This window comes from Dermacentor andersoni, chromosome 3 (genome assembly GCF_023375885.2).
Source record: "Dermacentor andersoni chromosome 3, qqDerAnde1_hic_scaffold, whole genome shotgun sequence".
Taxonomy (NCBI): domain Eukaryota; kingdom Metazoa; phylum Arthropoda; class Arachnida; order Ixodida; family Ixodidae; genus Dermacentor; species Dermacentor andersoni.
In genome coordinates, this window is record NC_092816.1 from 202405649 (window position 1) to 202433197 (window position 27549).

The window sequence follows — 27549 nt, forward strand, 5'->3', positions numbered from 1 at the left end:
TGAAATGCACTCATGCGGTTGTAATTTTGCAACCAGTCATCAACATTGTCGGCGTGGAGACCAGCGAACATCTGGGAACCCTTCTGAGTGCTAGTGATGGTGCAGCAAGGTGTCCCCGCAGAAGCAGACACAGTGGAAGCTGCCCTCTTAAACTGCTGCTCTTGCGACATGGCCGAGGGCAGTGCTAAAAATGGCGACCCTAGGGGAACTGCAAGGATGTACTGGAGCGGAAACCAGGCCCGGCACCCTCTCAAGTTCCACCGATCGCCACAGAGGGCGGAAAATCAACCGTGGCGCGTTCTAACATAAGCGCACAAGTGCAGCTACTGTAATTTGGTCGCATACTTTAATTTCTATTTTTCTGCTAGGGCCGCTGAACGCAACTAAATATTTGATCTATACATGTACATATAATAGCCGACAAACATAATTAACATGTAGTTTTGTTACAAAATAAGTAGACAGTTGTTTTTAGTAGACTTCTGTTATTATAGTCTTTGTTTTATTTGAATAAACGTTATGATACGTCACTGGCTTCCGATATGCAGCAGCCCACTGGTATCGATTGCTGTACGTGCCTTTTATCGATTAAAATTTTTCGGCGGTAACGTTTGTGAACGGGGTGGTCGTTTTCTTTTAGCACCATCACGCAGGTTCGTTTTAATTAGATAACAATAATATCTCAGGAAGTTTATGCGTCCAACATTCGACAGCCGCCACGAAGCGAACGTGTTCAAGGACGGTGAATTTTATCAGCTGCGGCGTTTTACTGCCATAACAGCTGCATGCATGGCTTCCGTGGTTAGTGATCTGCTGCGTCTGGCCGCGTAATGATGTGTTTCTTTTTTTAAATATGTGCTCGCTAGAGTGAAAATTCCCCGCTGGGAACCGAGCACAGTCCTTTTGGAAACTACCCACGAAAATGGATTAACTTGCAGCCTCTCGGTGTGTGCACCGGTGAGTAAAAAAGCACTGCTTCGCATTTCAAATATCAACAGCAGACAATGCGTGATGTAAAATTTAGCATAACGTTTTTACCCCTGCACTTTGTGCGTCTCGGGAATGTGTTATGAAAGAATGTGGCATTGCAGCTGGAGCTTACTTTGCGGAAAGCACATATTTGCCGAGAACTTTTATGTTTCATTTTTTAATATAACTGAAATCTTTGAACGTTCACAATATAATGTGAAGCACGTCAATCAGTATTGTACACAATACAAGTACAAGGGTAGCCCAGCATAAATATCGCTGTTTGCAACGTCATTCTCCCTGCTTTGGCCGAACATAATGAGACACCTCAATTTCAGCTTTTGATTTCAATAAATACATGGCTATCTGTGTTTCTGTACGTTGTAAACTCAGTGATTGACATCATTAACTAGACTTGTACGAAAATTGTGACATGTGCTGCTTCATTCACCATGACAATGAACGATATACGCTTACTTGTTTGAAGTGCGTGTTTTTTTTCTTGTTTTTTTTTTTTACAGTTGAGGCATCTCGGTCACCTGGCGACATAATAAAGAAATCTGTAGTCATGTCAGAGTACCGTACACACGAATACCGCCCCGAAAGCGGTAGCAAAGCGCCCAAAACCAGTGAGCGAGCAGCGCCACGAGCCCCACCAGCCGCTACCGTAGCGGCCATATTGCTCACTACGTAATAATGATGGCATTAGTATAGATTTGTCTAGCGCCATCTTTTGGTCGCATACTTCATTTCACAACGCCACCACTACTCTTATTTCCGTTGCACTGTGGAAGGTACAGTTTCCCTTCTCCACGTTTATATAGGTGTGCTGTGGGGAAACTCAATAGAGGAAAGGACTGGAAAGCAACCTCCACCATTTGTGAGAGAATGGCTAGGCCGCCAGGTTATGCCTTTTAGTTCCGCGAGCGAGCCACCAACTATTACACACACACACACACACACACACACACACACACACACATATATATATATATATATATATATATATGTGTGTGTGTGTGTGTGTGTGTGTGTGTGTGTGTGTGTGTGTGTGTGTGTGTGTGTGTGTGTGTGTGTGCGTTTTTTTATTTCCTTGCGTTTAAGGGCAGATACCCAGTGCCACTTCGTATGTGTAAGGTATGTGCGCCTCAAGAGATCCGCATGTACTTCACGAGAAGCGAACGGCACGTGCGTCTCTATGATGCGAAAGTACATTTATACCACATAGCCTGGACAGAGGCCTTTGTTCCTTCGGGAATAATAAATGTTATTTTTCTTTATATATTTACAACTACTCCTACAGAAACAGGTTTCAAGAAATTTAGTGACTTGTTCATACTGGTTTCCAAAAATATACCCAACGCCAACTTTCTCTGGTAGCACGGCCACAGCAGTGGCGTAGCCAGAAATTTCATTCGGGGGGGGGGCTCACGTTGGAGCTTGGCCTACTCACAGAATTTGCCGAGGGATCAAATACATGAATAATAACTGCATTGCAATTGCCAAAGATGCTGCAAACAAATTCTTGAACGCTACGCACTGTCAAGACAAGTAAAATATGTGTTTTTTCATAAAAGAATATATACTTATGTCCTAAAAGTTGTGCCATAAGTAACTGATATCAACGCTTCCATGTTGTTTGTCTATTTATTAAGAAAGAAAATGTCACACGAACTTTAGAACTATATCAGTGCGAAACCAGCAAAGCAGTGCGCGCCGCTGATATGATAAATGTAAAGGTCGTGAAATGAACAAGTGGAGGACAAATATGTTAATGATACTTTGTCATTCGAAAGCCTTGTTTACATTTTTGTACATATGCAACGGCCAGGCAAAAATCTCAGTGACGCTGTCCTTCATTCCAATGTACTGCGCAGGAGCAGCTGTCACCGGTTGCGTATTGTAATTGCACAGAAATCGTAGTCGAAACAGAGATCACATATAAAAAGCAGCAGCTCTGCAATACATACGTTAGAAATTCGAAGTACAATGGAATGCGCAAATTCCAAGATAATGATTGTTAAAAAGAAAAAAAAAAGTGTCTCTGGAAACAAAGTTCCCTGCATGTATCCACAAAACTTCGCAACAAGATATTGAAATATACGTATAAGTAACCAATAAATCTACGTATCTAAGCAAAAGTCACTTTATACAGGGTGTTTCAGCTAATTTTAGCCAGAGGTCAAATATATGCCGATACACTCGAAGACGACGCGACCAAGTGCATGTTGCTCACTTTTGTACGTAGTGTGTCAGGCTATATTTTGTATTTTGCTTAATTATATTTTTAGTCAAGATTAATAAACCAACTTCTGAAGTAACAAAGTCTGGAAAAAAATTCCATTTAGAAAATTGCAGAGCGGTTTGCAAAGCGTCCGAATAAACAGTTTCTGTCTTTCTATATATACATTAGGTATTAGTGTATTTAACTTACTGATGATGCCCGCGAACTACAAAACTAGTGACATGACCGCTTGCGCGTCGTGATTGCACTGCTCCCCAACGTTCATCGCACAAACAGCCATAGGCGCGCTACCACTTAAAAGGCGACAGGGCGACACCTAGGCGACACCTAGGCGTCGGTTGTGCTGTTTACGCCAGCGATGTGCTCCCCTCGCAAAAGAGAGAGAGAGAGAAGGGAGGACAGAAAGGCAGGGAGGTTAACTAGACTGAGTCCAGTTTGCTACCCTACACGTGGGCAGGGGAATGGGGAGTGAAAGAGGGAGAGAGAGAACTTAGGTATAGGATGTCTACAGTCTGGCACTCAGGTCTGTTTCCCTCAGGTAGCGAAAAAGCGCTCGAACTGCTTTCTGGGCCATTGAACTATGAGGCCAGGCCCCCAAGATCTTCGCTTCCGTAAATGGCCTGTCATCCAGTCTATTTAAGGCACACTGGAGAGTCTCGCGTTGATTATCGAAGCGAGAACAGTGGCACAGAAGGTGACTGATGGTCTCTTCACACTTGCACTTCGCGCACATAGGTGAATCCGCCATTCCAATACGATAGCTGTAGGAGTTGGTGAATGCTACTCCTACCCACAGCCGACACAGCAGTGTTGCGTCACGTCGTGGAAGGTTCGCTGGTAATGTAAGTTTCAGTGATGGGTCGAGGCTGTGTAAACGGCACTTAGAGTTCTGAGGTGTATGCCAGCAACCTAACGTGATTGTACGAGCGAGACTGCGAAGCTCTCTTGCAGCGTCGACTCTGGATAAAGGTATAAGGAGTGTCGGTGAGCCAGCCTGGGCACGTCGGGCAGCGTCATCGGCGAGGTGATTACCAACGATGCCACAATGTCCCGGCAGCCACTGAAATATGATATTATGTCCTCTTTCAGAAGCGCAATGGCAGGTTTCGTGGATTTGTGACACCAGCTGTTCATAATTGCCACGTCGTAAACTTCTCAAGCTCTGGAGGGCTGCTTTCGAGTCACAAAATATTGCCCATTTGTTGGGCGGTTCTTTTTCAATGTATTCGACAGCAGCGCGAAGAGCGGCCAGTTCAGAGCCTGTAGATGTCGTTACGTGTGATGTCGTAAACTTGATGACGACCGATTGAGATGGTAGAACAACGGCGCCCGTAGAATTTTCCGAAACGGAACCATCCGTGTAAACATGAATTCGGTTAGAGTATGAACAATGCAGAAGTTCCAGTGTGATCTGCTTGAGAGCCGCGGTGGTCAGGCTAGCTTTCTTCACTATTCCTGGAACAGCAAGGTACACAGGAGGCTTCTTCAAGCACCACATAGGGGATGGCGTTCTTGTTGCGGGTGAGTGCCTCAAAGACAAAGAGTGCCGGTTAGCCGCAATTGATCTGGAGAACGCTGCCCTGGGTCTTTTCTCAGGCAATCGAGCGAGATGGTGGTCAGGGACTCGGGATATATGGCGAACATGCACCCGGAGCGCGTCGATATCTATATAGGTCCTTATTGGGTGGTCTCTCGCGGTGGCAATTGTTGCCACGGTTGAAGCATTTCGAGGTAGCCCCAGACATGTTCGAAGGGCTTGGCCTTGAATGCTCTGTAGGACATGGATGTTAGTTTTGTTAGTATTGGACAGCACTGGTGTGCTGTATCGCAAGTATCCCAGGAAGAGCGTCCTGTATAGTTGAAGCATAGATGCCACGGATGTGCCCCACGTTTTACCGGCGAGAAACCTTAGTATGTGGGAGATAGAAGTAAGCCTCTTCTTCAAATATGTGATGTGGGGGCTCCATGAAAGGTCTCTGTCTATAATAACGCCTAGGAATCGGTGAGTTTTTGCGTAGGAAATCGGTTGGTGGTCAATAGAAATGGGGTACCAGGTCATGGGCTTGTGGGTAAAGGCGACTAAGGCGCACTTCTCGGTCGAAATGCTGAGGCCTTGCGCACGCAGGTACGATGATGTTAGGGTCACTGCTTTTTGGAGCCGTGCACGCACCTGGAGACGTGTAACTGCCGAGGCCCATATGCATATGTCGTCAGCATATATAGAAAGGTTTACTGTATGTGGTAGAACGTCGGCAAGGCCAAGGATTGCAAGGTTGAACAAAGTGGGGCTAAGAACCCCACCCTGAGGGACGCCACGGTAAGTGTAATGGTCAGCAGTTCGGCCATCTGCACTGTGCACAAAGAAGGATCTTTTGAATAGATAGCTCCGAATCCACCGAAACATGCGTCCACCTATTCCATTATTTTCCAGGGCATCAAGGATGGCTTCATGCGTTACATTATCATAGGCGCTTTTCACGTCGAGGAATAGTGCAACCGATATACGCTTGTGGTGTTTTTCCTGTTGTACAGACGAGACTAGGTCGATGACGTTGTCAATAGAGGAACGGCCTCTTCTAAAACCAGCCATGGCATCGGGGTATACGTTGTGGCGCTCAAGATACCATTCTAGGCGGGTGAGAATCATTCTTTCCATGACCTTCCCAACACAGCTGGACAGCGCAATGGGTCGGTAGGACGCTAGGTCAAGTGGCGACTTTCCAGGCTTCAGGAGTGGTATCAAGCGGCTGGACTTCCACCGCTCAGGAACGACGCCATCATTCCATGACTGGTTATAACATTCCAGCAGTCTGCTTCGGCCATCCTCACCTAGGTGGCATAAAGCAGCGTAGGTGATGCCATCTGGTCCTGGCGACGATGAGCGCCTGCATGAGGCCAGAGCAGCGTCCAATTCCTCAAGTGAGAAGGACACATTCAATTCTGGGAAGCGTGCCGCAGGAACTTCACCCAGAATTTCACTATTGATGGTGACCACACTGCCCGCAATCTTCACACAGAAATCTTCGGCTATATCGACCTGTGAGCGGCCTTGATGGAGGGCTAGGGCTGAGAATGGGTGTCGTTGCTGTGGAGACGAGCCAAGGCCGCGCACCGTCCTCCATATGATAGACAGAGGCTTGCGGGGGTCAAGTGATTCGCAGAACGTCTTCCACCGTTGTTCCTCCAACCTGTCCATACGACGTTGGATTTTCTTCTGTATACGTCGAGCGACTCTAAGGTCATTAATTGACTTCGTGCGCCTGTATCGCCTCTCGGCTCTTCTGCGAATCGTTCGAAGTCGCTCAAGTTCCATGTCAAAATCCGTACGTTTTTTTCGCAGATGTAAATGTGTACTTAGACGATTCCAGTACACTTGTAATAAGGTTTTCAATGGTGCCGGTAAATCCTTCTTTGCATGCCTCTTCCACCTTTGTCTTATACGTTGACCACCTTATATATGCTTGTCGGGAAGTACAAGAGGAGAAGCTTCCAAATCCATTGATAATTAAGTAGGTGGGAATATGGTCACTACCATGAGTCTCGATGTCAGAGAACCATCGAACATTTTGACCAAGTTGCCGTGACACCAAGGTCAAGTCTAGGCAACTGCTATAGTTCGCACCACGCAAGTACGTCGGACTGCCATCGTTCATAATGCAAAGTTCATGGTCGGAAGCAAATTCCACAAGTTTCCGGCCCCTGGAATCTATTCTGGAGCTTCCCCAAGCCAAGTGATGAGCATTAAAATCTCCTGTGATAATCCAGGGTCCAGTAGTTGCCGTCAGGATGTCTCGCAATCGGTCGCCGTCGAACCGACTATATGGGGATATGTAGGCGCCGATAAGGGTGAAGGCCACTTTATTCTTTGTAATGCGGAGACACACGTATTGGTTTCCATCATGAGGCTGCACTGAGTGTGGGATGTAAGTAAGTTCTGTACGGATGTAAACAATTACTTTGCTGGGTTGCCCGCACGGTGACGCCATAAAGGCTTCGTATCCAGAGAGTCTTAGCGCTTTCGACACGTTCGGTTCACATATTACCACTACAGGAAATCGGTTCGTGAAAACGTATTGGCGGAAACATGAAATCCGTGATTTAAGTCCTCTGGCATTCCACTGGAAAATTGTCGCGCTACGCACTTCATCACGGAGTGAAGGCAGTGGAAGAGCCATTGGGCTTATGCAAGATTTGCAAGCACTGGGCTCAGGGCATCCAACACTTGAACTGCGCTTCGAGCTGTTGGCGTATTCGAGTTGCCCACAAGCGTGCGAATCGCATTTATCAAAGACTTGAGCATTGTTACAATTCGGCGGTCATGCTCTGTCAGCTCATCTGGGTGAGGGGTGGAGCATTGTGGTGCCTTTCCTTGTTGGGGTTTTTCCACGGGGCTTATCCTTGGCAGTGGTGGCCATTCCTCATTCACGGCAGTCTTTTCAGATGCTCCGTTATCTATACACGGTTTGGAAACATTCTGCACTGAGGTTGGAGCAGATTCAACAGCAAGAGGCTGTGCGGCACGCGTATTCTTTGTGCGGAGAGCAGAATTCCTTGATGAGCGTCTGCGACGAGAACGACGTCGCCTGACGTCAGCAGCTGCTTCACGATGGGTCGACCGGTCCCTAACCATTTTCTTCAAAATGGAGAGTTCTCGCCTAACTCTAGGACAATCCTTTGATGAGGCATCGTGGGGTCCTTGACAGTTCGGACACTTATAAGTTTTTGCCTGGCAGTTGCCTGCAGAGTGTTGTGCTGCACAGCGGGAACATATAACAGACTTTCCACAGACGGCGCTCACGTGGCCGAATTTCTGACAGTTTCTGCACTGAAGCGGCTTGGGAACAAAGGGCCGGACAGCATGTCGAAAATGACCTACCTTCACATGCGATGGAAGGCAGTCACCTTTAAAGACAATTTTCACGCATCTGGAAGTTCCGAGACGGGCCACCTGTAGTATGTGGGTCCCATGATTGGCAGGCTTTATCAAAAGTGGTAAATCCTCGCCTGAAATGGCCGCATCAATGTCATATATGACGCCTGTAGTAGTTTCTTTTCCCATCGGGATGATGGTACGGACGTTCATGCCACCGAGAACAGTGACAGCTCGCAGAGAATCTAACGCCGACGCTTGGGCGACGTCTACCGCGACAATATTCTTCCGAGGGTTGACTCGTACGTCCTCAATGCCATTTGGCAACAGTCTCTCGAGTTCAACCGATGCAACTTGCCTGTTGAGGAACCTCATGTTGTCGGTGGGTAGCACAGGTAAGAAAAGGATGGTGTACTTTGGCGAACTTTGCGGAGTCCTCATAGTAGATGTGTCCACAGAGGCCCCAAGCATCCGCCGCTTTGCTTTCTTGCTCAGGACAGTCACGTAGTCGTCGTCGGAGCTGTCGTCGCTCTCGGTCGAGTCTATCAGGGTAGCCTCGCTGTCGCTCGAGAGGCTGTTCCGCTTCCTTGAGGCTGCCGACGCGGGCGCCGCTACATCAGGTCGGAGTGCGGGTGGCTCCACTTCCATTCCCGTCGGGCAGGGAACAGTGTTCCCCGGAAGAAAGCGAGAATTACCACAAAATACTGGTGACGGAGAACAAACACTCAGCAATAGGATCACTTCGTCGTCGTCCTTCCCCTCGCAAAAGTTCGTTATAGCGATAAGCAGGTGCAGCGGTTATCGCTTGTGCTGCCTGAAGCAACAGGTCCGTCATTTCGCGATAGCTGTAAGCAAATTGAAGATCCCTAAATTTAAAAAGAACTCAGTTTTCAGATGGCTGAAAATGGTGGAATAAAAGTATCATTATTGACCAGACGTAGTCTTCCACTGAATTTACGTTTATGTTTCATGCACTTTCACAGCAAGCGCTCGAAGAGGTCACCTTCTGCAGCGATACAACACTGGGACCTTCTGAAAACGCTTGCTGTCGCTGCCTTGAGCACCGTCGGTGAAATGCTGTGGCAGACTTCAATTATCTTCTCCTGTAAGGCTTCTGGAGTCGTCGTTTCCGTCGTGTATACGTGATCCTTAATATAGCTCCAGAAGAAAAAGTCAAGAGGGTTGAGGTCGGATGACATTGCCGGCCACAGCACAGGCCCGTTTCTCCCTATCCATTTCCAATTCGCAAAGTTGAGTCTCTTTTGAAGATCCCTTGACTCCAGACATTTATGCAACTGCAGGTTATAAGGGTGCAGCCCAACTGTTTTCAATATCATCCAGACAGTTGAGTTGGACACACCGAGCTGTGCGCTCACGCTGCGCGGGCTAGCGTGTGGATTAGCTGCCATGAAAGACAAAACGTTGGAGCGAACCTCATTATTTATGACTCGAGTTCTCCGCCTCTTTCTTGTGAAGCTGCCGGTTTGCTTCAGCAACTCGTAGGTGTTGAATATTGTCATCGGGCTCAGTCGCGTACCCGGGTGCCAGCTTCGAAATATTCTTGCAGCCTGCCGTCTCTGTCTGCTTGCAGCTACTAGGGCAAGAATCATGTTTGCTTTTTCCTCGTTGGAAAAAGGCATCACGAAATTGCTCGTGCTTTAGCGGTCGATGCACGATAGTCTGTTTATCGCTGTCTGGAATTACCACCTACCACTACAACCACGTCCATCAGTCGCTTTAGGCAGCACAGGAGATAACGGTTGCTACCTTAAATCGAACAGCCAATGCTTGCGTCGCTGCTCTGCCGCTTTTTAAGTGGCACCTATGGCTGCTTGTGTGCGGAAAGCTTGGGAGCAGTGAAATCACGACACGCAAGCGGGCATGTCACGTTGTGTTTTTTGTATTTCGCGGGAATCCGCAGTGTGCTGAAAAACACTAATACTTAATAGATAGAAAGACAGAAACTGTTTATTCGGACACTTTGCAACGCGCTCTGAAACTTTCTAATTTGAATTTTTTCCTAGCTTCGTTGCTTCGGAAGTTAGCTAATCAATCTTGACTAGTTATCTAATTAAACAAAATACAAAAATAGCTACACAATGCATACAAAAGTGAGCAACATGAAATTTGTCCCGTCGTCTTATGCATCGGCATATTTTTAAACTCTGGCTAAATTTAGCTAAAACACCCTGCATAATGCGTCAAACAAGGCAAATAAACATGTTGCGCAATCACAGATCACAGAATCCTAAGGCCCGCACCCCCTTCCTCCACGTCTCCGATGCATTGCGCGCGACGGAAGGCGGCGCGCTTCCTTCCCGCTTTTCTCCGCTGCGCGCACAAGACTTACCCACCATCGTCGGCTCCCCCCTCCACCCACCCCCCTGCTGCGCTTTCACTCGCACATACAGCATGCGGCGCGCGCTGACGATGTTATCGCCCTTGGACTGCATACGGAAGATGACGGCGACGACAGGAATGCGCCTTGAGTGTCCACCTAATTGCTATCGCAATAATATAGTAAGAGTATGCGGCAAGGTAAGAGTACCATGGCCCATTACTTTTCGCAAAAGAAGTAACAAAATCGAACTTTCAGCATGCGACAATTGGCTGCGCGGCAACAATGTCTTTTGTGTGTGTGTGGGGGGGGGGGGGGGGGGCACCGAAATGAAGAAACGCAAAGGGAAGCACCTTGGCCACAACCGAATGCCTACTTGGGGCACCTAATCCAAGAAAATGTGAAACGCTTGGTTCACAGAGAACCATATGCATGCTGCTCGTTATCCTACACTGGCGAGATAAGACTTTCCGTAGACGTTGCGATAACATCGAAACGACGGTGATGCCCTCAAGCGAACGCGTTGCAATCTGTCGAGTCCCCGCAATGTTGACGGCGAGCGATCATTGCTTCTTTTTCTCGTCTGCTCGCCATAAAGCGTCCAAAACTCTCCGAAGCCAAAATCCGCTCGGCCAGAGAAAAACGAACACGCACCGCAGTCCGCCGCGCGGTTGTTAGGGCAACACATGAAAAATGCATAAGCGTAAGCTTGAACGGCCAAAAGCGCCTAGTAGAGCGAGCTCGCGGGTTGGCCATACTCAGTGGAGCCTTGGACTAGGGCACCAACCCTGTGATTGCAGACAGAAGAATCCATCAGAAGATGGAAGAGGCCGTCTGAAGCCGCGAAGATCTCTTTTCTAGAACCCAATAAATGTTTTCCGATCCGATCCGAAGCTCTGGCTGGCTCTGGTAGCCCGCGGGTAGCGAGAACAAAAAATTGGAGAGGCTCAATGTGTCCTCGCGAATAAAATTCAAAGTAGAAAAAATAAATAAGAACGCAGTTACCTTTGCTGGCTTTAGTGTCTTGACATGCACGGATGCTTAGGCGTAGGTGAAAGAGATGTTGATATTGTTTTCTGTGACATGATGGCAAATATGAACCATCACAACGCTTTGTCTCATTGGACCTCGCAGCGTGCTTTGCCAACTTGTCTGATAGTGTATTAATTTGGCTTGTTTCGTTGTATGGTCTGATGTACGACTTTAGAAAAGTAAATGCAGCTTTGGCATCAAATGTTAATAAAAACAATAAACCCACAAACATCCGGAAATGAAAATGTAAAGCACGACTTTGGAAATGTCAATGCACCTTTCGCATCAAAACATTATGTGATCTTTATACCTCTAAAGTTTGTTAATTCAAATCCATGCGCTCCGTAGATTCTCCGGCCTCTGCGAGATGCCACGGCGGGCCCGCTCGCCATCAAAGCACCCTCGAAACTTTGTGCTCGGATGGGGATTATTGCGTTATGTGACACCAGGTGCATGGGCGTCGCCACGAAATCCAGCCCGAGTTCACCACCTCCGCGGCGAAATGTTTTTTCAGGCGCGAAAAATACATTCTAGAGAAAATCCAGAATGATTGCCAGCGCCGTGGGTTGTTTTGGTTGGCGGTGCATCACAGCACGAAAAAATTTCGGGGGGGGGGGGGGCTGAAGCCCCAGAAGCCCCCCCCCCCCCCCCCCCCTGGCTACGCCCCTGGGCCACAGGTACGCGCACACGCCTGCACGTTCCTAGCTTCTGCTCTTGTGTTACTACGCCAAGTAGTGCCGATGTTTTGCTGGTGGTTTATGGGACTAGGAAAAGCAGACATGGAGACCAGAAGGCCCAAACTAAGAGCAAGCAAGGGAAATACTTTTCCCCAGCAAGTTTATAACTGGAACGCCTTTTGTGTGTGTGTGTCTCCACGTGTGCGTGTTTTTTTTTTCCTTTTTTGCGTTTTCCTCTCTGTCATCATTCTAACCCCTATTCCCCATCCCCAGTGTAGGGTAGCAAACCGGAGACTCATATCTGGTTAACCTCCCTGCCTTTCCTCTTCATTCTCTCTCTCTCTCTCTCTTATTTGTTATGAAATAAAACTTTAACAAATACATTAGGGTAATCATTTGTGTGCTTTCTTTTACGCTACGCAGCTTCCAGTTGCTTACATTCATGAACTACATGCAAATGCGCGGTAAAAAGCAAGTGTGCTTTGGATCTGTAGTTTCTGCTGCACTGCAACAGAAAGTTGCCGCCGGGTATAGTTACAGTAACAAGTTGGCATCCTAACAATAGCTAGGCTTACGAACTGTAGCGCGCTTGGCAGGTTACATACGGCTTGTCAACACCGCCATTATATGAAAAAAAGATACCCTAATGCAGGGATTTTATTAAGGTAATATCGGGAATACTATTCCACCCCTTGTAACACTGAAAAACGTGTGCCATTGCCTCAGAAACTTTTTTCAGCATTAGTATCTAGTTGGGACGCCAGGTATTTCAGTGTATTGGCTCGAATTCCCGGCACTTCAGGAAATGCGGTGCGACGTAGTTGGTGCGGCTCTTCCGCCAAGCAACGGCATTGCCACAGCACAAAACGTACGACTGAGAAGACTAACTGACCAAGCCTAGCTTGTTGCCTCGTACTGTATGCGCGAGTTGGAACGCCAAAAATGCGTTTGGTTATGCCCCACATGCCCTTTGTGGCAACACAGTGCGAAAGTGAGTGCTCTGTGGTTTCGCACTTGCTGCAATTTGGGTACTGTCTGTTGAGCAATGCACCAAATCTGGCCAGAGACTGAGGGGTGGCTAACGCCCCCGCACCTTCGCAACCACCCGAACTCGCAAACCTTATCGAATAGCTGATTTTTCGTCATCGATTCGGCTTTTGTTGTCGGGGCTTACTCACCACTTCGTCATTTATGTTTGCCGGGCTGATTTCTTGGAGAGACATTTCATCAAAATAGTTTTTGCCATCGCTGCGATAATCGTTTTCTTCAAAGCACCTGCACCTTTGTAGATTGCTAAAGGTACAGCCACGAGCAAAAGTATACGGACTAGGGATTGCGCGATAAAACTCATTTTCTCCCCTCTGTGTGAATGCAACTTCAAATGAAAGATTGCAGTGCAAACTTGGCATTACGAATTTTCTAGTGCACTCGCCAGTTTTCGCTTATACAAGTTACGCCAGTTTTCGCTTATACGTGTTAATTACAAAGAAATTCTGTTTTAGCGGCGACCCCGTGGTCCATTTACTTTTGCTCACGGGTTGATCTCCGATTGAGGACCCATGGGCGTGTCCTCTCAAGGTGCTGTGCCAGTAAAATACTAACCACCTACAGGGGTACTCTTTATCCTAGCTTTGGTATTGACTTGGCTGCGAGTGCATATGTAAATGGGGCTATTTCACTCAGTCCGACACCTCTGCGGCTTGTACATAACTGCAGAAACTTTGTTTCCCCTTCTGCCGGCTGGTTTTCCCAGAATACGTTGCCGACGAGCGTAGTTATGGGTTTCGCCATGCCGCGTAAAACATTCCAGTGCACGTTCGAGTCTTGTTGATCTCAGCTAGAAGAGGGAAGTTTATTCACTTGCTACACGCACTTACACACTAAATGTATGAGCATTCTTAGAGCGACCTGACCAAGGCGACAACGCAGCCGATCGGACCCTCGTACTATTGGCCTCAAATGGAGAGCAAAGGATGCTCGGCCTTCTATGCAAAGCAGCATTTGAAGACGCACAAAGATGTCATGGCTAATTGTGCAGTTCTGCGATTTGTTCTTCCAGGCACAAGGTATTCATTTATAGTTCGGGCAGAAGTCGCGTACGATAACATTTAAAGTGTTGTGCCTTTCTTTTTACTAGCTCCTTCGTTTTGCACTGCGTTGTCGTTGTGATCACCTAAAAAAATAGCGAGATACAGGCCAATAACTTAGTTGACGGAGTGAAGAATGCTTCGCTATTAATAAATTAGGCGAAGCAGTGTAAAATGTTGAGTTGCTCTTCCTGATAAATTTCTTCCTGTCAGCTGTGCAGTGTCACGACTCATAATAAACGCAAGGAATTCCCCTAATTTAAACAAGTAAAAATGTTCCTTACCTTTTCCTTTAGTTTCTCGAAGCACTTGTTTTTCAAAGGACAGATTCCGTGAACTTGCGATGTTTCTTGCTTCCAGTTTTCGGTACCGGTGAATTAGATATTCTTTCTTCTCATTAGAACCTAAGCGGACAGACAAAAAACGACTTCTTTATTCACTTTTTATGAAAAAGAAGAAAAGGAATACCGCGGTAACTGCAGCATTTATTAAGTGTTTCCACCTTGGCTAAGAAAATCTGCGCTTCTGCAGCCGGAATGCGAGCTTATTAGCGCTGATTACGATGCAAATAATTAAAAAAGCTTCGCCAGTAGTGTAAGTGTCATTCGTAATAAAGAAACCTGCTGAGACGGCACAGCGTTAGCGAAAATTCTGTAATGGTGAGCATGACTGTTCGGACTACTGTCTTCTCTACCATAAGATTACTAATGCTTCCGGTTCCCAAGAGCTGCCGGACGACCTTAACCGCGTAACTGAGCGGTGTTCCAATTGGTGCATGCAACTAAATTCAAATAAATGCAAGGCCATGCGAATATCTCGTGCACGTACTTTATTAATCGTGCATCTGCGGACGTCAATCACCTCTTACAAGTATCTCGGCCTTCACATATCAAATAACCTTTCATGGCACTCGCATATTCACTATGTTACTAATAACGCTAACCGCATGCTTGGTTACTTGCGCCGTAAGTTTAGCTGCGCCCCTTTTTTCCTGAAGCTAACTCTTTACAAAACTTTAGTTCGCTCCAAATTGGAGTATGCTTCAGCCATTAGGAATCCGACTCAGTCTTCATTAGTTTCTACTCTAGAAAGCATTCAAAACCGCGATGCACTCTTTGTCTTATCTAATTATTCTCGCTATGCAAGTATCTCTTCAATGAAACGAACTCTTAACCTACCTGATATTTTGTCACGCCGCAAATGTTCGCGTCTCTCCCTTTTTCACAAAGTCTTTCACTTGAATACCCTTTTGAAAGGAACCCTTCTTGGCCCTCTGTCTTATATTTCGGCCCGCACTGACCACAGCCTTAAAATCGGGGTGCTATTGTGCTGTACAAACCGGTACAATGACTCATTCATCCTTAAGACAAGCACGGACTAGAATCGCCTTCCCGCATCAATCGCACTCATCACAGACTCTACCAACTTCAAGACCGCTGTTCAGAATACCTTTTGTTAATAATTTTTGTAATACTTCTTTGTTTGTATTTTTACTGCATTACTTTTGTTTTCAATTCCACTCCTTTCTGTAACGCCTTCGGGCCTTGAAAGTACGTGAAATAAATAAATAAATAGTGTCGGATAACATCAGTAATGCAGTCCAGCTTGTCCGATCACACACTTATTGCGGCTGCATCTACGTAAAGCTTATAAAATGCTAGTATAAAACGTGTGCTTTCTAAAACAAAACAACACTTACTGGACTATATGAAACACCAAGCATTCCTACACTGGCTATTTTCTGTACATAAAATGTTATGCTGTAATCAAGCAAGTGCTCTCGGTTATAATTGCAGCAAGTATGGTCGACAATGCGCAACACTTTCCACGCCGCTACGTCAAGGCGAGACCATTGTAAACGTAGAAAAGACCACTAAGAATATTCATACCGTTCTGAAAATAAACTGTGCAGATTACAGCATGAGTGTTTTAGAAGGCCTAATGGTATTGCATCGCCTTCTAGCTGCGCCTGAACACATGTACGTCACTAAGCATTTTTTTGCCTGTGCAGCATCCACGCATTCCAAAATACTTGCCGACGTTCACATCCGTTCAGGTAAAAAACCCTCTAGCATACCAACGGTCGTGAAGACGATGCATCCCATAGAAAGTGCGATGGAAATGGCCGCCTGTCCGACGCATCCACTTCCCGAATGAATGAGCACGGATTCTCCAGGACGCATGTGCCCACGCACGAGGAGGGCGTAGTAGGCTGTGGCATAGGCCATCGGTATGGTGGCTGCCTGCTGAAGGCTCCACGCTTCGGGCACTTGCCACAAGACACTTGGGTCCACAGCCACGGCAGTGGCCAAGCCCTGCGCTGCCAGAAGGCCCATGACTCTGCGCCCACGGTGGTCGAGGCCAGAGAATTCCAGGCCAAAGAGCAAATCACCAGTGGCGAGATCACCTACGAGAACCAATGTTGGAACTTGCGCGAATGAATCAGCATTCTGTAGCCGTGAATAGCACTGTCAATAATTAATTTAGTGCTGTATGTAGTGTATAGACACAGTAGCACTAAACTGACGTGGCCGACATTGTTCATTTCAAGTATACGCCCATGAACATATTTCTGAGCAAACGAACGGAGTAACATGCTGCGGTGGCTTCGCGGCTCTGCTGTTGCGCTGCTAAGCACGAAGTCGCGGAATCAAAGCCCGGGCGCTGCGGCCGCATTTAGATGGGAGCGAAATGCAAGAACACCCCTGTCCCGTACATTGGGCGCGCGTTAAAGATCCCCTGGTGCTAAATATGAATTCGAAGTCCTCCACTACGGCGTGCCCCATAATCAAGTCGCGGTTTTGACACGTAAATCTGCAGGAGTAAATTTAGTGAACGGAGAGAAAACAATAACGCTTGTCTATCTGCATCATTCATAATATAATCGATTACCATGCTGGTAGTTTGCTTTAGCAGGGGCAAGTAATACACGTTTTGCCACATTGAGGACGGGGAGTCGACTGGCTTTATTCTAAAGTAAAAGCAGGTTTGTCAAGTGGGTGTGGTGGCGCCCCAGTCGAGCAGCCACCTCACCTACAAGAAAGAGAAAACAGGGGAATGAACCCCACTTCGAGGCCAGGCGAGGTAGCTGGATTTCCCAGAAGCGGGGACAACGTATAGTGACAGACGATCGCTACAAGTCCCCCCACCCCACCCTAGAATGCCGTAGGCTTAGGTGTGAATGCTGGAAGCAATAACGAGTTAATATTCAAGATAGGCTGGTTTCCCGAAGTCCCATAACACTGTCTCTTTGCCGCGTGCGCAGGGTGTCTTCCAAGCGGGAAAACCGGGAATGCTCAGGTATTTTGAATAGTCTGGAAATACTCAGGAAAGACTCAGCGAACTTTATTCAATAGGAATGGAAGTCGCCCTAATGCTGGCTCGAGTAAAAGAAAGAAATCGCAACGAATTGTCTTACGCCGTGTCGACGGATGGAGAAGTTGCCACTGCAGTCAACGACCGATTTTTTGGGCGCCTAATTTTTGGGGCATGCTCTATTAATGTGGACGGCTTCGCGGCACCACTACGTACGTCACAGAGTCACTGTGTAAGAATGTCGGAAATTTCGCACGAAAGGACCCTTCGCCGTTCAACTTTCCGAACTTTTTTACCACGACGGCAGGTCCGAAACGGCATTATTCAAATCCAATGCCACCGTTTTGATTATCTCGTCGCCTCGCACCCGCGCTCTCGCACGCAGATCCGCTGGAAACCGTAGCCACCACCGTGGCAACACGAGGCCTAGCTGCTTCGACGTTCGCTATTAAGATTCTTGCCGTTCGGTGCGGTATTTTTTATTCGAAGAATTCGCCGTTGTCAGCAATGGCACCGACTCCGTCTCTCTAATCCTCGCGATTGGCTTCGAAGCTTAGAAAACGCGGCGCGATGCATAATGCAGGTCTTGGAAAGGCAGCTTCACCTGACGACAGCAATGTTACTTGGTGAAGCGTACGTAAAGTACTGCAGTGAAACTTAACTATTGTGGGAAAGGGCAATTGTCACGGGACACAGTACACACTCCCTAATTATATGCGCATGCAACTGCCGTCTCCTGTCCTAGTGCGAGCACTGATATGCCTAACAAGTATACTGGCAGGCCTTCAGAGCTTATTCGGAGGGGTCTGTGGCGATGTCAGCCATTAAGGGCAGTAAAAGCATGCATTCATTTTTTCAGACTGCCCGAATTTTCGGACGTTTTCGTGGCCCCTAAGGAGTCCGAAAAATCACACGTTGACTGTACAACTTACCAAGAGCATGATTCAAACAGTCCTTGGGGTGAACTCACGGCGAAACGAGGACGAGAACAGAAAGGACTATCACATTTAGGAATTACCGGGAAAGTAGCTGTGCTGCCTCTTCTTTAAAGGAGCTTCAGCTCAAAATGCAAATTGTTCGCTGACTCCAAGATGCAGGCGACCCTCACCCAAACCAAAATAAACTCTTTGAAGCAGCGAAACACAACACTGAGCAATTGTGCGCGTGTTCAGAGTATGTCGGGTCAGTTGAGGTTGACTTTCCAGCTGCTGCGAGAATCTCAGTTGTGACCAAGTTCGACCTTAATACCAATGAGCTTGCTATGGCTTAATAGAAATGGCTCATCTCTGAAAATATTTGCTTCTGTAAGCATCCCTTTATTCGTATTTGACAATCTTCGACTCAATTTGCAATGCACTTCACGATTTTCTTAAAAGATGGTTTATTCGCTGTGCATTTCACTAACCCCTCCATTCACTTTTCTTTATTTAATAAAATAAACAGTACTCCTTACTATTCAAATTGGATTAATTTGTGTTTTTTTATTCTTAACATACTATAGAGTGGCAGCATCGGTCTACGTGGTGTCAACTCGTCTTGACATAAAACAATGCCCTGTGTCACTCAGGGAATTTCACAAAGGAATTCTGGGGAAAACCTGGAAAACTCTAGAATTTGAAAATGCCAACTTGGTAGACACCCTGGTACGTCACTCTTCAAGGTTTTCTCTGAACGCAAACTTCGTAGGAAGGAGTCAGTGGTGGCTTGATAGAGACACGCCGCAAAAATAAGTGCGTGGTTGTGTCCATTGTCGGGGAACTAAACACAAACTACTCGAGTGCGATACGTGGGATTGTAATTCGAAGTTGGTCGAGCCACGAACGTAGGCTAAATGCTGCGTGGCCGCTGGGGGAGTGCCTTGCTGGGTGCCTATAAACTGGCCTGCAACGCGGATTACTGACCCATAGAGCATCTCGGCTGCGCTGACTACAAGCTCCTCCTTGATTGTTGTTCGCAGCCCCAGTAGTACTAGGGGTAGCCTTTCCACCGAGTGCTGTCCGTCGAGCATCCACGCCATTGCTCTATGGACGGTAAGCCGGGATGTTATCAAGGCGCGTGCCGAGTAGTCTCGCCAAGGCAGAAAACGAGCTTTGGAATTGTCTGCCTTGGTCAGTAGTTATTTGCAAAGGACAACCATACCATGGCACCCACGTAGCAACACATTCGGCAGTGATATATCGTAGAGGCGTCGCCTCAGGCCACTTTGAGATGGCGGACACACGTGAGGAGGTACCTGAAACCTTGGCAGGGCGGAAGAGGCCCCACGAAGTCTAAATATCATGATCGAAACGGCTCTCTCGTGGTTGAAACAGCTGCTTGGCTGAACGCGTGTGCCGAGCCACTTTCCCGGCTAAACAGGCTCGACTGCTTTTTGTCCAGCTTCGAATATCTTTTGTTGATCCCTAGCCAGACGAAGCGGTCTGTGATAAGCCTCTGTGTTGCTCTGATGCTGGGATGGCTTAGCCCGTGCTGTGAATCAAATACCGGCCGCCAAAACTGATGGGTCACGAAAGGGTGAGGCGCTGCCTGCGATGTGTCGCACGTGACGAATATTGTGTAGGGAAGCAGTACCTCTGCAAGCTGGAGCGAACAGCCTATTTCCCACAATTACCGCAGCACGGGGTACTTTTGCGGGGCAGAGGTTATAGCATGGAAATCCACAGGGCCAGCAGGACACAGCGCCGATCCGCGACAGTGCATCAGCAGCCTGATTTTCGTTCTCAGAGATATGGCGGATGTCCGTAGAAAATTCGGAAATAAAAGAAGATTGCCGAAGCTCATGTTCTGAGTACGAGGAACTGTTCCTGAAAAGGGAGGTTAACGGCTTGTGGTCGGTCAGAATGTGAAAGCTATAGCCTTCAAGAAAAAAAAAATAGAAATAATTGACAGCGCAATAGATGACCAACATCTTCCTCCCGAAGGTGCTGTAGCGAGCCTTTGTGGGTTTGACGTGCTTTTAAAAGAAACCCAGCGGCCTCCAGTCTTTGCCATCGTGCTCTTGTAGTACTGCACCCACTGCCGTGGTCGACGCGTCTACCATAAAGTGGCTTGAGGTGTCGGGCAACGGATGAATCAGCAACACTGCAGTAGCCGACCGCGTTGTGGCTTAAAGCTGAAAAAAGGGTTCGTGCTCCGAGGACTAGTCAGTCAGTCAGTATTTTATTTTCACTAAACGAAAACGTCTGTGAAAAAGGGAAGACGGCGAAAAATCTGCGGATACTGTAGCTTGCCTCACCTGCCTCACCGATGTGAGGCAGGCTGTTTTTATGGAGTCATGACGCAGCAGGTCAGTAAGCGGCTGAAGAACTTGCGCACAGTATGGTATGAAGCGCCTGTAAAAATTTGAGCCCCGGAAACTCGCCCAACATTCGGGAGTAGGTTGGAGGGGGAATTCCTCGTTTGCTCACACCTGGGATTCCAATGGCTTGATGTCATGAGGTGAAATGAGATGGCCTAGGAAATCCTGGCGTTCAACTCCAAAAATACATTTTTGGGGCTCTACGACCAGGTCATGTTCATCCAGTCACTCAAAGAGAAGGCGAAGGTGCTCTTTATGCTCTTGTGATCTTCGTTTGCCCGACAAGCAACGAGAATGTCGTCAAGGTGGACGAAAATGAACTGGAGTCTGCGCGTTCATGAACATGTGAAAAGTTTGCGCGGCATTCTTCAAACCACAAGGCATACGCACAAACTCAAATAGGTCTGCGATGTGTCGCACGTGACGAATATCTGTGCAACTGGAGTAGTGATTGCTGTCTTCAGAATGTCACTGGGTTCGACAGGAATTTCGTGGTACGCGCTCATCAAATCGATCTTGCAATGTATTTTGGTCCCTGCGAGACGAGCGCCGAAGTTATGTGTGTTGGAAGGGGATTTTGATCCGGAGAAGTGATGGCATTCAAAGTTCGGTAATCACCACAAGGGCGCCAGTTCCCAGAGTCCTGTTTTAGAAATAAATCAAGAGGTGAAGACCAACTGCTGTAGGAAGGACGAATAAAGCGAAGCTGAAGCATGTGCTCAATTTCACGGTGGACGGCTTCCAACCTCAGTTCAGCGAGCCTCCGTGGCTCGGCGGCGACAGGTGGGCCGGTGGTGGTGATATGAGGCATCACCTTGTGTTTCATGGACTGCGCATCGCTTTGGGGCTTCGTGAGTTGCGGGCGCTTGGCAATTATCTTGCCGTACGTTGAGACTAAGCCGAAACGTACCTATTCCAAGTAAGGTGACGTTGAACTGCAGGCCAAGTACACCGAGTGGTGTGACGTTATCCTGTAGGCGTCTATCGTGAACAATAAGATCTAGGTTGAAATGGCTGAGGAAGTCCACTCCCAGTATGGCGAAGCTCACCTCGGCGATCACAAGCACCCATCTGTGCAAGCGCCGGAGTCAAATGTCTAACATTATTGACCGTACCCCATACGACGCGATGCCGGTGCTGTTTCCTGCGTGAAGCGTGGGTATGTATTTTCCGCATTGGAGATCTGCTCCCGTGGTGAGAACGATAGACTGCTCGGCTCCGGTGTCGACGAGGAGGAGGGTGCCGGTAATGTGGTCGACTACGAAGACTAGGCGGCTTGGGCGAGGACCGATGTCGCATGCCGCCGTTAGCAACTGCTGGTGCGTTTCCCGTCAACGATCAGGACTGGGTGCTGCGACTTGATTGCTCACGAAAGCCACGATGGTACCAGCACAACTGCCGCGTCAAATCTCTGGGTGCGCTGTCGGACTTTGAAGGCGAGTGGTTGCGTCAATGTTGGTCGCCAACGTTGCCACCCGTTATCAGCTTCTCCAGTGCACTGTTAAGGCGGTCGACTGTTTTTTCCAGGCGCGAGAGTGGGTCTCCTGGCTCTGAGACTTTCGCAGCGGTGATAGGTAGCTGTGCCGCAGATGAGCAGTCCCACATGCGGTCAGCGAGTTTATACAGCCGATCAAGGCTCGTCTTGCCGGAACCCGCCAGAACCATGAGTGCGAACTCTGGGAAGCGCCGTAGGAACAGCAAGCAACGGTCATTGGTCGCCGAGTTCCTCGAAGAGGAGCCTACTCTGTAGCGATGGGTCAAGGCGCTGCAGAACCGTGCGTTTGAGGTTTTCACATTATGTGGCAGAAGGTGTAGCCGCTAGCAAGTCGTCTATGGCATCGGCAATGTCGGAGGGTAACGCGGTCTGTGAAGGGATGCGCTGGAGTTGAAAACGGGCTTCTACTTGCATAAACCAAACTCGAGGAATATTGGGCCAAAAGCTGGGAAGGTGAAGCTCTGTAGCGATGACAAAAGATGTAATCGTGATGTCGTCTTTGTCAGCAGGAGTAGGAGCACCGTCGTTTATCACTAGTGGTATTAGCCCCGAGAACGAACTACAGGGGCGCTGCGAGCGCCGCTCGCGTGACGTCAGGGCAAGGAATCGCGCCTGTCGTCTGCTGCAGTTCGGGCGCTGTCCGGGCGCCTTCTCCAGTGTTTTCAATTGTTCGCTCTCTTTCCCTCTGCTTGCATACTTATGGCGATCGTCTCAAGTATATTTTTGCGACGTCTTCGTTCGCAAAAATTTATTCAAGGAGCTTATTTCTTAGACGAGAATACGATTCTCAAAGGCAACGCTACAGGGCCAGTCGAAGGCGCGCAGACCAGTCCATTGCGGGTTTTTCATGCGTGGATCGACAACCGCAAAAACATAGCACATAAGAACCCAGTTATGACACCATACCTGCCGCGGTGCAACAAGTATATGTCACAAACGCTGGCTATACATGACTTCTACAACAGTTACCTTGATTTTAATCCGCTAAAACAGGTTTGCTCACGACGACTAGTTCCTGGTATAATATCGAATTTTTGCATTTCTCGGCAATAACACGAGAACTTAACACTATATAGTTAAGATTCTACCAGCCCCACTTGCTTCTTCAACTGTTTCTAAAAAGTAGGTGGTTCTGCATGTGCGTACATTAAGTGGCGGTAATTTGAAGTAAAGCTTATTGAGGCTTACGGCTATTTACAGAATACCAAAAAGAATGCACCGATATATATGCCCTTTTCCGTGCTACGCGTTCAACTCGAGCAATTTACTTGTGTTTGTTGCTTGAAGAACATATATCACGAATCTATTTGGCGAACTGACACCGGCTGCTCGGCCCAAATTTTTATTGAAATATGTTTTTTGGACCATGTGACTGCAGTGAGGAAGAAGCCGAAGCGTCATTGATTAGCAGCATGGGACATATTGAAGATATCATAAATCCCTGGTGGTGGGTCAAAAATCAAGTGAAATATGTAAGGCTCGTGGTGTCTTCCTTATAAAGGGTTGCGAGCTTCTCTTTTATGTACTGGCGAAGCGAATAGTTCTCCCTTTGTGTTATTAAACGACACTGGATCGACACACGGTGAGGCAGAAAGTGCACCCTAAGCTGCGCGGTATGGTACCTCGAGTATACTTTAGGCTATGCAATTGGCGCTGTAAAAAAAAAACTGCTTCATGGTTTCAATGCGAAGTTGTACTGAAATGATGGGCTTCGCGAACAGTGCGTGCCTCCCCATAACGACAGTCGGTTGCAGCCGTCGAGTGAGGGGTGGCTATATTGCCGATGAAACATTTCATCGCTTGCAATTGATTGGCTCTCGATCTTAACCACGAAACTTTTCTTTCAGGTGATTGCTACTATGGTATTTGGGCATTAACTACGTAAATGCTCTACATCACGCGCCGTCGTGTTAGCAGCCATGAGCAATTCGTTTTATTAGGGCCTGTTTCAGAGAGTGGTGAAAGTACCAGCAAACTTTTTCATACGAAATCCGCGGCTAACTCTTTCTTTTACGTACTGATAAAGGGGCCATATTTGACTAGAACAACTCAACAGAGTAATAGGAATCATAATCACAGCTTCGCTGGGCAGTGTCTTTCTAACGCGAACAACATGTCCACACCAAATACCAAAATGTTTCTTCCATGTAAAATGCAATATCTCTCATAGCCAAGTAATAAGGGAATGGTTAGCGTTTAGCACAGTATTATACACAACTTTGCGTCTTGAATTTGCAGACATTTTTACGCCATATTTATGGACAGACACGGCACATATATGCATTGCAAAACCAGTAAACTCCTTCAAGGCTACATAGCTTGCGATATCCTAGCCGCAAATTTTCTCGACTCACGCGCTTCTGAAGAAGGAACTGTGGTTCAGGCACGGCGGCAGAAAGAAGCCGGCATATCCTTCAACAAGTACGGCTCGAGCCACCCCATACCCCAAGCATACACGAAGGGAACGAGCGCGCGCGGAAGCCGAGCGAGCGGCGTCTTGGCCGTGACGTCCCTCGTGAGAGGGCGCCACTCCAAGTTCTCGCCGCGAATGGTATGGTATGAAAAACTTTATTCAGTTCCTTCAGGTGGCGCTAGTTTCCTAGCCCGAAGCGGGCCGCTCCCACGTGGGGACCGAAAGTCTATGGAAAGTCTTTCGGGCCGCAGCGCAGCACGATAAACTGCTCGTGTCTGTTCTAGTTCTGGACTACGGAGAACCGCGTCCCAACGCTCTTTGGTGTTGCCCTTGTCGCTGCGTAACGCAGAGCACCGGCAGAGCATGTGCTAAGTCTGGTACGCTACCGCAACCCTGGCAAGTGTATGAAGCCAAGGGTTGGTGAAATATTTTCTTGATTATTAGGGGATTGGGATAGGTCCTCATCTGCAAGGGCCTAAGGGTGAGAGCACAGGGGCTGTTTAGCTTTCTATGCGGATACGGATATGATCGCGAAGTAATATTGATTCGTGAGTTCGTTGTATGAGAGAAGATGACACCTTCAGTACGTAATCTTCAAGCCTGGCTGCCATGGCACCACGCGGTCTACAAGCCCTCGCGCAGCGTTTTCAGCCAACTCGATATTGGGCGGGTCTCCGTCAAGTTCTCCCATGTGGGCGGGAAACCAGACGATCGTACGTGGGTTAACTTCCTTGCCGCAGAGGATCGCCAGGGCCTGTCTGGAAACGGTGCCCTCGGCAAAGGCTCTCACGGCCTCTATCGAGTCACTGTGTATTCTGATTCTCTTGCCATCCAGGAGTACCAGGGTGATGGTGTTCGAAAAAAATAACGTACGTGTCATGGGTCACCACTTGTTGGAAGCTCAGTTTAGCAGAGGCGAGAATCGAGGGTCAACTGTCTTTATTCTAAAGTAAAAGCTGGTTTGCCAGTACCTGTGGTGCCGCCCCAATCGAGCAGCCGCCTCCCTTCCAAGAAAGAACATGGGGCAATGACCCCCATGTGGAGGCAAGGCCTGGTAAAATGGATTTCCCAGAAGCGGAGAAAGCGTATAGTGACGGACGGTCGCTACAACCTTCTACGAGAACTGCACGGAACTTCACAAATGAAACATGCAGCGTTAGGTGAGCAGGGAGTGTCGCCCTACCGATAAATAGAAAATTTGTGCACGCATATAATACTTAGCATTTTCAGGGATAGATATTCATGTAAGACCTGTTAATGTTTACCCGTGTACTTACTTACCCTGTTTCTGGGGACTGCACTTCCCCCGCCAACAGGTTTTGTTACTACTCAGCTGAAGACGCGCCGGCATGATACGGAACTTACTAGAATGTTATCGTTCATACTGTGTATGTCCTCTTCGAACTTAGTGCAATCAGGACGATGAGCAAAACGACAACAAGGTAAAAGCGAGAGGCAACGTTTTGACAAGTGGACTTGTCTTGTGACTTCCCTTGACTGACAAGTGACTTGCCTTGTTACTGGCCGACGCGTGACTTGGCTTGAAAAAGGCAAGACCGCTTGTCGAAACGTTTGCTCCCGCTTTTACCATGTTCTCGTTTTGCTCATAGTCTTGAATTGTCATCTCCCGCCTTCCCGGCGATTTCCATGGGGCAATCAGCTTGTATGCGCCACACGAATCGCGAGTGCCCACACGTGGGCACTCGCGATTACGCTGAAACTTTCCACAGGTCATGTATAAAAGCCCACACGCTTGACCCGTAGATCCTACTTTTGACGATGGCCGACTGCGCTCGCCGCTATCGTGGTGCTTTGACTCTAACCTCTTTTTCTCGGTACAGGTTCGCTCCATAAAGCGTTACTTTCGTGATTTAGTTTTATTAAATTAGAAATTATATGGACACCCCAGGCGCATTTTTGCCGTCGTCATGTTCCGTATAGAATCCAAGGGCGATAACACCTTCGCCGCGCGCCGTGCGCTGTATGTGCGAGTGAAGGACTGCGAGGGTGAGCCGACGATCGCCGCTCAATCTCGCGCGCTTAAGAGAGGAAGCGCGCCGTCTTGCGTCGTACGCAAATAACCTAAGAGGGGGGAGGAGGAGATAAAGTCTGCGGGCTTTATCTTGAAAGCGATCTGCTTCGTGGTCAGAGTCTACGGAAGCCGACGGCTCGTAGCTTTGCGTGTGTTCTGTTCTCGCTACTCAGTTGGCGTTGAAGCGATCGACAGCCTGAAGGTCATTTCGCTCGCTGCCGCTGCCGCGCTTCCCCATGCCGGCGCTTTGACAGCCACTGTCCGCGGTCACCTATTGTGATGTGCGCATGTTTGCCTGTGCGCGCTGACACCACGCTTGCTAATTTAGCCAGCAAGCTACTCTTTATAAATTTATACGGCCGATAAAGCTACTATCCTTAATTCATATGGCTGTCTACTAATTTGCTATTGCGGCCACGGCGGCCGCATTTCGATGGGGGTGAATTGCGAAAACACCCGTGTACTTAGATTTAGGTGCACGTTAAAGAACCCCAGGTGGTCGAAATTTCCGGAGTCCTCCACTACGGCGTGCCTCATAATCAGAATTTGCTATTGCAAATCGATGCTAGCTTTGCCTTTAGGGCGAAACTGCGACTTCTCGCTTAATGTGTTTTTCACCGTCTCTCAAACGTGACAATATTTTCCTTTTCTCAAGCAAGCTATCCTGCCACTGTCATCGCATGTTGGTCAATTCGCGGCACACTACTTAGGATGAACAACAATTTCGTGAGATTAAAGCAGTGCAAAGAAAATGATCAAAATAAAAGAAACTGACAGA

The 27549-nt window shown here is 47.9% G+C and overlaps 1 protein-coding gene across 1 annotated transcript in view; it reads right to left on the reverse strand.

Annotated features, from left to right (window-relative positions):
- The window catches only part of LOC126524738 (fatty acid synthase-like), a 307228-nt gene that overhangs the window by 63966 nt on the left and 215713 nt on the right, over positions 1-27549 (reverse strand). The window contains exons 18-19 of the mRNA XM_050173018.3: positions 16296-16625; positions 14503-14622 (exon numbers count right to left, since the gene is read on the reverse strand). Of these exons, the coding sequence (XP_050028975.3) occupies positions 14503-14622; positions 16296-16625 (450 nt within the window). The remainder of the gene's footprint in view (positions 1-14502; positions 14623-16295; positions 16626-27549) is intronic.